The 12,916-nt window shown below is 46.0% G+C and overlaps 1 protein-coding gene across 3 annotated transcripts in view; it reads right to left on the bottom strand.

Moving 5' to 3' along the window:
* Positions 1-12,916, bottom strand: part of MYO7A (myosin VIIA) — a 284,107-nt gene that overhangs the window by 231,495 nt on the left and 39,696 nt on the right. For all 3 annotated transcript variants that reach the window (XM_029602172.1, XM_029602173.1, XM_029602174.1), the window contains exon 2: positions 4,662-4,727. In XM_029602172.1, coding sequence (XP_029458032.1) covers positions 4,662-4,679 — 18 coding nt within the window. In that variant the 5' untranslated portion in view covers positions 4,680-4,727. The remainder of the gene's footprint in view (positions 1-4,661; positions 4,728-12,916) is intronic.

Here is a 12,916-nt window from a genome sequence, read left to right as displayed (position 1 = left end):
TTAGTGTGGTTGAGTGTCCATGCAGCCTTTTCCTCGCTGGGCGCCCAAGGGCCACGCGGTGTGGATCAGCCCCACCCAAGGAGAGCAGGAGCATGGATGGGTGCACCAGCGATCTCTGGGAGCTACAGACAAAAGCGCGGATGCCGCCTGGATCCACAGCGTCGCCGGGGGACCAGGATTGGGACCAAAAGCCACCACAGAGGTAGGGAGCGATCGCGATCAGAAGCCCCGGGCATCCGGCGAGGGAAAAGACTTTACGGACGCGCAACCTGGCGTCCGAAAACCGTTTCGGGAAATGAAGGAAGGTTAAAGCAGCTCAACAAAGCCTAATGAGAACTAATGCCAGCAATGGGGTAAAGAGGCCTGCAGACAGGCGCTTCCACGTCACTCCTGCCCTGACCCAGGCGCTATAAAACCCGCACTAACCGATCTCCCTGCATTGCCCGTTAATAGACAGCTGCCTCCTTTCCATGCCATTTGCGAGCACTCGCGCGAAAACCTGCCGCGAGCGTGTGTGGTGTTTTTTTTTCCCGCGCTAAACGCGTTGCTACATACGCGTGTGAGGTTGGCACGGAAAACCAGGCGCCAGTACCCGCGCAAAAAAAAACAACCCGCGGCAGGTTCTGCGCAGCTTATGACATCGGCCCCCAGTGAGCACACGTTCAAGGTCCCGTGGCTGGCTCCTCCCTGGCGGGGCGAGATTGATGGCCACGGTGCCTTAAGAACGCACTCGTTGTCTTAGTTCCGCAAACCGCTGGCCCTGCCGCCGCTCCGCATGGGAGAGGGTGAAGAGAGGGACACGTGGCAGACTTGGGGAGGGAGGAATGCAAAGGAGTGGGAAGAGTAATGGTGGTAGGGGGGTGAGCAGTGGGGGGTGGTAAGGTGGGAGTGAGTAATGTGACAGGGAGATGTGCCGGGGAAGCCGGTGAGAGAGATTTGGGAGGATAGTGAGAGAGACTGGCAGACTGAAAGGAGGCCACCCCCCCCCCCCCCGCATTGAACCCCATAAAGAGCCCTCTTCAAATGTTTTCTACCTAAAACTGCTGTCAGCGAAGGTTGCATTTTCACCCGATTTTGAATTCTGAACACCGAGTTCCTCCAAAGGACTTTTTTTTTTTTGGCCTGCGTTTGAGGCAGACGCCGCCTTCCTTTCCCAGCTTCAGAGCTGGTTCCACCCTGACCGCTGTCTGCGTTTTGTTTTGGGGTTTTTTGCCTCGGCGGTGACAAAAGACGCGCAGCTCCTGCCTGCTTCTAAGGCAGAGCAAGAAAAGTTGCCTTTCCCGGGTTTTTAATTTTCCTTCACTGAGTGCTAGGGCCTTAAAGCTGCTTTTTTATATCAAAACAACTTTAAAAAAAACAAAAAACCCCAAGGTTTCCAAAGTTATGCAGAGCTAAAGGAAAGCATTAAAAGAGAGATAAGGCCTGCAGAACACTTCTCTTTGTTTACCAAACAGGAGGTGCCAAGACCAATTTGCTTCTCCATAAGGCTGATAAGTTGGGTTTAGGCCTAGGCTTTTTGTTTGCTTTCCTTTGAATTCTGTGAGTGGAAGGGGCAGATTTATAAAATTAATTTTTCTTTTTACATTCTCTGCACATAGCATCGATACGGAGAGCAAACGCCAGTGGAGAAGGAAGGAAGAGGTGTCCCCAGGACAGGTTTGAAAGCCGATGGCTTAAGACGCCACGGTAACGGTACAAGAGACAGGTCGCACGACTTCGGCTTGAATAGGCCTTGAAAGAGTTCCCTGCTGCTGCTGCTGCTGCTGCTGCTGCGAGATCCGGGCCCCCCCCACCCCTGCAGCACGCACTGCTGTCGGCGACGGACATCCTGGCGTCCCCTTCCAGCAATGGCAGCGAAACCCTTTCACGACAAATTAGCTTTGGGCCTACTTTGCTGTTCAGGGCCCCCGAAGCGTCGGCCTACGCTTTGGCGCCTCGTCCATCCATTTATTTCGCCGCTACTGGAGTTCAAATTCTTGACCTGCCGTCCAAGCAGCGTGGCAAACCTCACAAGTTTCTTAAAAAGGAGCTCCACAGCGAGGGAATCCCTAAAGAGAGAGGCCATTGGAGGACAGAAAGCTCCCAACCTGTGGTACCACAGTGCAAACGAGCTCTATGCTTAGCCTTAAGGCAGCAGCAGGCCAATCTTTTTGGAATGTTTCTTCACTCGGTGCCGCTGACATTTCCTTTTCATAAGCCGAGTTTCAACCCCGAGTGTTCCAGATGGATCCCTAGTGACATCTACCGGGCTGTACATCTGGCTCCCATCATTGGCAGCATTTTAGCAATGAGTTGCCACCGGCCCTGCTAAATCGCGGTGACCCGGGAAACAGCAGAGTGGTGTCCCCTCTCGCACCAACCTCAAAACCAAGCCCAGTGGCTTTGCAAAACCATTTTACAGCAGCACGCATTTCTAATAAATTGTCTCTCCTTTAGCTAGGTGGATACAGAAACGGAAAGAAAAATGTTAAGTGAGGGGAGATCCAAGATGGCGCCGTAAGGAGAGGTAGGCGTTCGGCAGGCTCCTCGGTTTAACTTACCTTTCCTCCTTTTTTCTGAAACTGTGCCGCATACGAAGAGGAAGGGCAGAGTTCAGCTGGAATCCTCTGCACCAGCCTTCGCTACCCCTTCTCAGCCTACGATAGAGGGGGTTTTTTTTCGCGCCGGCTACCGTCTCAACACCGGGAGAGGGGTCCGCAGAGGGGCCAGGTAGAGAACATACCCTGGGGCCCTCATGGATGAACAAGCGTCACTAAGCCCGGGTGCACCTGAAACTCCCTCCCCTCCGTTCCTAAGTAAACCCCGGGACCTGGTTCGAGAGCCACGGCAGAATTCGGCCGAAGGGAAATCGGTGGCGGAGGCGGGAACCGGAGTTACAATGGTGAACTCTTCAGCTGGGGCCCCGGAGAGCAGCACTGAGGCAGCGAGTGCCGGACTGGTAGAGAAGATCACGCCGGGCCCGAGCGGAATGTTCAACAAGCAGGAGAGGGGAGAGGACTCGCCAAGTGAATCCAAACGGGTAGAGGACGTTTGCCGCGAGAGTGGGGTAAGCCATAGCCCCACTATAGAGAAATTATCCAAGCCTAACGTGATTGCCTTGGAATCTATATGGAGTGCTTTGGTCATGTTAGGAAAATCAATTTCTTCATTAACTGCGGCTATAAATAGGCTCTCAGAATTCGATTCAAATAATGGAACCAATGTTAAAATCTCATGATGCTAAAATTAAAGATATGACTAAGCAAATAACATCTTTACAGGAAGTACAAACTAAATTGATTCAAGGAGACGCTAGTTCCACGAAAAGAACTGAAAATATGGAGAAGAATCTGAGGTATCTGAACCTTAGAATACTAAATTTTCCATCTATTAAGTTAATGCCTCCAAGGGCTCAATTCAAAAAGTACCTCTTGGATATCCCTTTGATGCCTTCAGAAGCAGTACCACCAGTTTCTAAGATTTATTTTGCTACCACTCCCAGGAACTTGAATGATTTAGCTTTGTCAGTGCCAACCCAGAATATTGGTTCTGACCTCACTGCTTTCCTGGAAACAGGTGGAGTTTCGTGGAACGTTACTTGTATCTTTTGTGTTTCCTGCCGGCAGAGATACAATCCTGAGACTGTTCCTTCGTAATAGGAAGAAGTTGTCTTATGGACAAAAAGTATGGATATATCCTGATACAACAAGAGCAGCACAGACTCGTAGGAAACTTCTCGGGAATGTGTCAGGAGGTTAGACAACTGGGGAGCCAAATAAACATCAGATATCCCTGTAAATGTATGATGAGATTGGATAATAAGAGATATATTATGTTATTTGTTGGATAATCGTATGGTTGAGGCTAGTATTACCTAACTATTCAGGTGATTTATAAAGGAGATAGGTAGTACCTCCTTATTATTTTCCACATAATGAATTATTCTAGTAAACGCTTGCATCTCCCTATTACCTTATGCCTTTACTAACAGTAAAAGTATGTTTATTATAAAGTTAAGAGATGTATGAAAAATTTGTTTTTCTTATAACATTTATCTGAACTCAAAAGGATGTAAGAGAATATGGTTGATGGAAAACTTTTCTGTTTGAAATTATAAAAAATTGATAAATAAGGAATTTAAAAAAAAAAATGTTAGTGAGGTTTTGGCCCTTTTAGTCAGTCTTCATTTTTACATACATCGTGCCTGTGCCAAAAAGTTTTTAAAAATCCAGCAACATCCACATTTTATATATCTGCATCAGATTTTAATAACATTTTTCAAAACGCAGATGATCCTAGCAAAACTACTGTCCAAGTGGATCGGAACAGACCTGCACAACCCCAGCAAATTCATAGCGCCACCTTTTTAATGGCTAACATACAATGTCAGCGAGAATGTACCATACCCTCAGCTGGAAATCTGTCCAACAGAACAAAAATATTTTGAGGCCCCCTTTTCTTAATTATCCAGCTGTGCCCGGGCGGCCAACCCTGGAACTCAAGATCCATAACCTTTATGCATGCGGTACAGCTACGTAGAAAGGAGACAACGCCCGCTGAGGCATTGGGGATACCAGGCCTGCGTGTGGTTCTCGAGGCCTGGAGTTCGCCATCCCTCATCTACCGTGGGGGGCTTCGAACAGCAGGTGAGACAGCGTTGGGATTGTGATGGTAAACCTTACCTGTCGAAGAATGACCATTGTCCCCGTTCAAACACTGACATCAGCGGCTGCTGCTGCTTGGGACACCTAAAACAAACAAACAAATGGCAGATAAAGCAAAGTGCTTGCTAGAGAGATAGTCACTAAGGAGTTTAAAGAGCCTTGCTGGGAAAGGGGGGGCCTAGTGGCAGCCAGCTCCGCCGATACATTTTGTCAGAATCCAAGAAGGGGAGGATGGAGATCTAGCTTGATGGCGCGGATGCAGACAGCTTGGCATCGAGGCCTTCCTCATTACCATCAAAAAGATGTCCACACAGCAAAAGAAAAAAAAAATTACTTTTTTAGAATAATATTCTAAAAGAAAGGCTATTATAGCTTTGGTAGAATAATGAAAAAGGAACAAACGTTAAATAACATGAAAACAGTAAAGATGACTTCTCAGTTGAAGTGGCATGGAAGAGAAGGCAGAGCTACATAGGGCTGGCCCAATGGTATTAGGCACCCCCACATGAGCTTTCAGCCTTGCACCCCTCCCCGCACGCACACATGCTCCTACTCCTTCCCTCTTTCAGCTGCACCATAGGCCCAAGGCAGCTTCTCGTGCAGACAAGGATGGTTCTATCATGAGGCAGGGGGAGGCGGCGGCCTCAGGCGGCAGAATTTTGGAGCGGCAAAAAGTGGCCCTCTAAAACACCTCTACCGCAGCCGCCGCCTCACCCTGCCTGCAAAGTCAAACATCGGATCAGACAGAGAGAAACCAAACCCATGCCCGACCCACTCAGTAGCAACCCCGAGCAACAGGAGTCGCGTTTTTCCTGACGTCATCTCCTGCTGCCGCGAGACTCGCAGCAGCAGGAGATGACGTCAGGAGAAACACGACGCGTCGTCTTCTGCTGCCACAAAACTGGCCCCACAGCAGCAGATGACGTCAGGAGAAACACAACACGTCATCTTCTGCTGCCACGAAACTGGCCCTACAGTAGCAGGAGATGATGTCGGGAGAAACGTGATTTGTTATCTCCTGCTGCCGCGAGAATGGTGACCTAAGAGAGGAGGATGCGGTGGCTGAAAAAAAGGTCTAGGCACGTGTAGGTGACTGCCATCTACCCAGGCAGGCAGTCACCCACGTACACCTTATGTGTGTGTACGTGGGTGACTGCCTGCCTGGGTAGATGGATGACTACTTGTGTGTGTGTCGGTGGGAGGGCGAGAGTCTATGTGTGTCGGTGGGGAGGGTGAGAGCCTCTGTGTGGGTGCGTATGTGTTTCTACTTGGGTGTGGGTGGGTGAAGGAATGGGTGCCTTCCTGGGGTCTGTCTGTGTGAGAATGGGTGCCTGCCTGGTTGTGTGTGTGTGTGTGTGTGTGTGTGTGAGAATGAATTGGTGCCTGCCTGGGAACTATGTGTGTGTGTGTGAGTGTGAGAGAGAGAATGAATGTGTTTATGCCTGGGGGGGGGGGGGAGAGCAGTGTGAGAATGAATGTGATCTTGCCTGTGTATGTGAGGGAGCCAGTGAGAGTGTGTGTGTGTGTATGAGAGAATCTGAAGGAGTAAGAGCTTGTGTGTGGGAGGAGAGAGAGGGTCTTAGAGCCTGGGAGTGTGTCACTGTCTATGAGAGAGGTTGTGGGTGTGTGTATGTGACAGTGTATGTATGGGGGGGGGGAGGGTGAGGGTGCCATCTCATCCCGCGTCTCGGGCAGCAGATTGCCTTGAGCCACCCCTGGCTGCAGACCTCCTGCAGGTGTGCCACATGCAACCGCCGCGCTCTGCTGTTGTTGGCAGCGCTTCTGCACCCGCATCCAGAGGAGGAGAAATAGCAGGTGCATCAGGCCTACGACGTGACCCTCCCTTCCCTCCCAAGGCAGGTGCCCCATTCGCCCACAGAGGAGCCGAAGCATGTGTGCCACTGCCAATGGCCAAACCCCCTCCTCAAATTTTGCCACTCTCGGCAACCGCCTTGTTTTCCTAATGGTTACACTGGGGGAAGGGAAAGGGAGAAATGAATGTGCTTCCCTTTAGTGAGCAATAGTTCTGACTCTTAATTAATAACATTCAACTAACTGTTAGGGATATTACTGTTTTCCTGAAAAAAGGATTTTTAATTGTTATTTTTATTTACTTTCTTACGTATCATTAAATTGTTTTTTTTCTACCAGGGGAGAAAAGGGGTAGAGATCAATGTGAATGTCATCTTGAAGAATTTGTTTATAGTGGGGGACATTGTTTTAGATATAATTTATTGGAGTCAGGGCCGGTACAAGGGTATCAGGTGCCCTAGGCGAACCTTCTGCCCCCCCCGACCTCCCCGGCCTAAACACACAAGTAAAAATGATGCATCAATAAAACTATAATAGTAAAACTGTACTCGTAAAAGGAATATTTCAAAATAGCAGACAAATAGAGTGATATACAATAATTAAAAACTCAAAAAAATATTCCAGCTCCGAAACATAAATTGAAAAACAGCGCACACTTCAAATATTAACACCCAGTAATTATAACTAACAAAACTACCTGGGAACGTTTGATTTCCAGATGCCCTGAGATTATCGTAGATTAGAAGATGGGGTGGGGAGCAGGGGTTGTTGTGCACAAACTTTCTCCTTTCTTTCATATACACACACATAATTATACATGTTTGTTCTTTCTCGCACACAAACTCACATAGACTCTCCCACACATGCACACTCTAGTAGACACAGACTCACACATACACACATATGCTCTCACTTTCACACCCTCTCTCCCTCACATACACATGCCCTTATTCACTCAGACAGGCCCCTTCTCTCATACATACACTTAGGTTCCTTGTCTCATTCACACATGTACCCTTACACAGGCTCCCTCACTCTCACTAACATCATTTCTCTCTCCTACACATATAATCCCTCTCACCTACACACACAACTTCATACAAGCTTCTTCTCTCTTTCTCATACACCCCCTCATACAGACATTCTCTGTCTCTTGCACCCATACCCCCTTCACACAAGTTCCCTCTCTCTCTGGCACACTTACACAGGTTCCCTTTCTCACACACACACAAATGCACTCTCACTGCCTTACACAGGCTCCCTCTCTCTATCTCATACACACGCACACAGAGGCACTGCTCGCGGTTGCTGAATCTTCTCTCGGCCACGAACAGGATGGGCTCTGCTCGTGGCCCACTGAGTCTCTACTCCTCTCGGCCGCGAGCGAGATGGGCTCCACGAGTGACCCCACATGGCTGCTCTTTGCCGCCCCCTTAGGTGACCGCCTAGTTTCGCTTAGTGGACGTGCCGGCCCTGATTGGAGTATTATAAATGTAATGTAATGTATTGTTTACATCAGTTTTGAACAAACTATTTAATAATATGTAAAAAAGTAAAAAATTTAAATTCAAAACATTTTCATGAAAAAGTTAATATCCCTCACAGTTAGTTGTGTGTTATACTGTATGTAATATATAGGGATTTCTTGTATAGGTATATATATTTTTTTTCCTGTGGGTATATATATATTTTTTTCCTGTATAGTTCTTAATTAATGACACCAGTTAGCACCCGACTGTGAGTGATTATCCATGAATGTGAGTAAGCTATTGCTTAAATGTTCCTTGATAAATCAGATTAGACGGATTTCTCCCTGGAGGTCATTGATTGTTTGCTGAGGACCTTTTTGCCAAAGGTTAGTGGCAGAAGCATGGGATAAATAAAGCTCTGCAGTGCCCACTGGAAAGGTCAAGAATGACACCTAGCACATTTTACATGCAGAGGGGCCCACTGCCTAAATTATAGTGCAGCTCCCACACCGAAGACAGAAAGCAGATGAGATGCTTGGTCCACAACATAAAGGTGTCGTCCAGAGATGACGAAGCATACAAAATATGCTGCAGGAACTGGTAATCAATTCATGTCGTTAACGAAGACACATTCTTAATACAGCATCCTGATTAGATGATTTCCGCTGCGGAACTGTCCTCTTTAACTGGGTCTGGTTATTATCAAGGGTTCACCTCATTCCGTTTGGTCTTATTGAAGGCTTTCGCATCATAACGCTATCTGTTAAGTTAACCCTGGCTGACAGTGGAGTCCACAGCAACAGAGTCTGAAACCCACTCTCTACTACTACTACTATCAGTCACATTTACTCAGTGCTATAAGCCATATGCAGCACTGTACCAACATAGAAGGGTCAGTCCTTGCTCTGAGCAGCTTTCAATCTGGTCAACACACGCAGACAGGACAAGAGATTTCAGGAACTGGAGAAGCTAAAACAACAAGACCATGATCAAGGAGTGTTGCATATAGGGAAAAATAACCCTTGCTGTAGTTACACGATGTTAGGTTCCATATTAGGAGCTACCACCCAGGAAAAAGATCTAGGCATCATAGTGGATAATACTTTAAAATTGTCAGCTCAGTGTGCTGCAGCAGTCAAAAAAGCAAACAGAATGTTAGGAATTATTAGGAAGGTAATGGTGAATAAAACGGAAAATGTCATAATGCCTCTTATATCGCTCCATGGTGAGACCGCACCTGGAATACTGTGTACAATTCTGGTCACCGCATCTCAAAAAAGATATAGTTGCGATGGAGAAGATACGGAGAAGGGCAACCAAAATGATAAAGGGGATGGAACAGCTCCCCTATGAGGAAAGGCTGAAGAGGTTAGGGCTGTTCAGCTTAGAGAAGAGACGACTGAGGTGGGATATGATAGAGGTCTTTAAGATCATGAGAGGTCTTGAACGAGTAGATGTGAATCGGTTATTTACACTTTCAAATAATAGAAGGACTAGGGGGCTTTCCATGAAGTTAGCAAGTAGCACATTTAAGACTAATCAGAGAAAATTCTTTTTCACTCAATGCATAATAAAGCTCTGGAATTTGTTGCCAGAGGATGTGGTTAGTGCAGTTAGTGTAGCTGGGTTCAAAAAAGGTTTGGATAAGTTCTTGGATGAGAAATCTATTAACGGCTATTAATCAAGTTTACTTAGGGAATAGCCACTGTTATTAATTGCATCAGTGGCATGGGATCTTCTTAGTGTTTGGGTAATTGCCAGGTTCTTGTGGCCTGGTTTGGCCTCTGTTGGAAACAGGATGCTGGGCTTGATGGACCCTTGGTCTGACCCAGCATGGCAATTTCTTATGTTCTTATGAGAAACAGTTTTAGGCTTTTAAAGGTGAGATTTTAGGCAGGATATGAGTGGGCCACTTTGACAGTGCAAAAGGTCTCTCTGCCTTCTAAAAGTCTTTGGGGGCAATATGTAATAAGCCGAGCGTTAAAGCTGTGCACCGAAAGTCAGTGTACAGTTTATTAATGTACACGCTTAAAACATTTTTTACTTTTGATGCAGTAAGCTAATGCCTCGTGAATTAAAAGTGCACTGACTGGAAAACCTGCACACAAATGCAAGGTAAAATGTGCATACATCCTTTTGCCTATGATAAGCACACATTTTAACATGGGAGAGTGATTTATGCGCAGACATTATGCACTGTGCACAAATGCTGTCTGCATATAAATCATGTTTCATGCACAGAAAACAGGATTTATGTGCAGGCATTCTGCTTTGTTTTCTGAGCATAAACCCCCAAGTAACCCCAATCCACAAACTCCAGGGTCAGTCCAATAGACTAGCACTGGCCACAAGAACCTTATTCCACCTGTTCTGCCTCCGCAGAATATGCATACGTTTCTTTGTTATACTTCCACCCTGTGTTATCTTACGATATTGCTTAGCTTAGAGTCTCTGCAGGGTATAACGTTCCTTCTCCTGATTGGTTATTGTTTGAATGATTCTGATCTATTCTTGTTTTGCTCTCTTTATCTCTCTGTGTTCTCTTGCCTCTTCCTATTGGTCCCTTGACCAAAAGCAGCCTGGGACTGACTCACTTCCTGTGGGTTTTTAATTGGAAAAAGGGTCTTAACAAACTAGCAGCTCTCCTGTGTCCTCTACAAGCTCCTGGAAGCATCATGCTTCATATCTATCTCTTTTCCACCTGCTACTATTCCCCACTATTCACTAGTAGCCACAGCTTGTCTTCGTCAGATTACTGAGCTCGCAGAGACTCATAACAGCTGATCCAGGCTGCTGTCTGTATGGTTATTCTTCGTCGCCTTGCAAGTTATAGTGGGTGCTGAACTGTTTCTTCATACTTATAAATGTTGTTTGGTATTCAAGAACTGAGTTCTCTGATATTTGAAAGTTAGGAAAAAGAAGGTTTAATTGACTGTTTAGCAGCTCAAGCAAAGGCAAGCTATTTATGAGAACAGAACACCACCTCTAAGCAGGAGTTAAATTTTGAGCATTAACAAAACATGGGTTAAGGCAGAGCACCTTTCTGTACCGAGGGATGGGTAATCGCTAATGCCTTCATTGGCATCAGATTTCCATGCTAGGGTGCTAACTCATATGCACAGTTTTACATGCACATTTTTTATGGAGAAAACTCCTTGCTGCGTGGTGAGTAAAGTATGCACACAGCGGTGGGTCAAACTGTGCGCTGTACCAAGCCCTCTCAGGCAATGAGATATGCTTGGTGCAGGGACAGGGCGGGGAGATGACTAAGCAGGACAGATTAGCATTTCAAAGATTGCTTTAATTACCAATTCAGCAAAGAAGCTAAAAATCTGTAAAACTGGCATGGATGATTATAAATGCAGTTACTATTTTTCTTATCTTAAAACAGGTAGTTAGGTTAGTGCTGATTCTTCAGTAGAACCAGAGTAAAGATTTAAAGCAGTCTCAAAAGGTGGGCTTCCAGATCACTTATCTAATTGGATAAAGCTGCAAGAATCAGGCCTCCGCCCCACCAACAATCTCTCTCTCTCTCTCTAATTTGCTGCGTTTGCGCATTGGTCGCTGTACGTTGTGCTCCAAAAACCATATTTGCACTGCCTGTGAGGGAGATCATTCTCGGGAGCAATCTTCAAGCTGCCTGCCTGGGTGCAAAGTGCACCCACGGGCCTGGCACCAATCTTCCAAGGGCCTTTCACTTTGCTACCTGCTGTGGGTATGAAATGTGCATGGTCACGTGCCCCTGGGTTTTTTTTTTTATGCGGTTAGAAATGTGCACAGATTTTGTGTACAGATTTGAAATCGTCGCCCACGTGTGTACTTTTCCTCTCCTCTCCTCCCCCTCCGCCCCCCCAGATCACCTCCTCCTGCTCTCAGTGTGAATAAGACGCACCCGTAGTCAGTCGTGTGGGCGATTTTCAGACAGCCGATTTATGCGGGCAAAACACGTGTGGGCGTGAGTTTGCCTGGACGCGTGCCTTGGGGGGGGGGGGGTGGAACAGGGGAGGCGGTTTGCAGTTGTGTGCAGAGCTCTGAAAACTCAGAGATATGCGTGTTGAAATTTTCACCCCAAAAACCAGTGGGGTAACCAGAACTGATTTTTAAGGGGGTGACCAAGGTTAAAATGGGTGGGCAGTTGACATACAGGTCTAGGCCCTAATCATTGTAACTCTTATCGATAAATAATGCCTTAGAGCGCACCTGACAATGGATTTCTGGGTAATCTGCAACAACCATCATGCCTCATGAGTGATGCTTTAAAATATTTTAAGTCTATTATTTCAAGCACTTGCCAACATTAAAAATACCTTCTGTATTAATTTATCTTATATTATTACAGTTTATAAGTACACAAGAAGAAAATTATGTAAAAAGTAACTAAAGAATACCATCAGATCCAATCACATAATAAAACAAATATCAGTGTCCTTTTATGAATTCTCTTTCCAAAAAGACAAAAACATTCATAACTACAATAAAACAGCAATAATCATAAGACCTTAAGATGGGCAACAGATATAGAACAGAAGATGGACAGTTCATATTACAACCGAACATGCAAAACAAAATATATTCAAATTCTGGTCTCACCTCAATAACAGCAAAACAAACTCCCTACACTGCCAAACATTTAGTGAAGTAACACAAACCCCTACAAAAATATAATTTAAAAAAAATCTAGAACCTTACCATACCATACCATACCATAACAGCACTAGCTCTCAGGACTCAAACAGCAGCAACCTTATCTATGAAAAGGCAGCAATACAAATATTACACCAGGCCCTAGAACACTAATACACCACCTACAGGGCAAACAACAAGTTGGACTGCTACAAATCCTTACAGAGGAAGAACATGCTAACAGAAATACTGTACTTCTGTCACACATGTGCAACACAGACTGACCCTTACCTAATACAGAATAGGGGACTACAAATTAGAAACAGAAACATGCAGATAAGACTGAAATGGAAAGCCCACAAAACCAGT

Source organism: Rhinatrema bivittatum, chromosome 5 (assembly GCF_901001135.1).
Source record: "Rhinatrema bivittatum chromosome 5, aRhiBiv1.1, whole genome shotgun sequence".
NCBI classification, from domain to species: domain Eukaryota; kingdom Metazoa; phylum Chordata; class Amphibia; order Gymnophiona; family Rhinatrematidae; genus Rhinatrema; species Rhinatrema bivittatum.
This window is presented reverse-complemented; position numbering and strand designations above follow the sequence as displayed.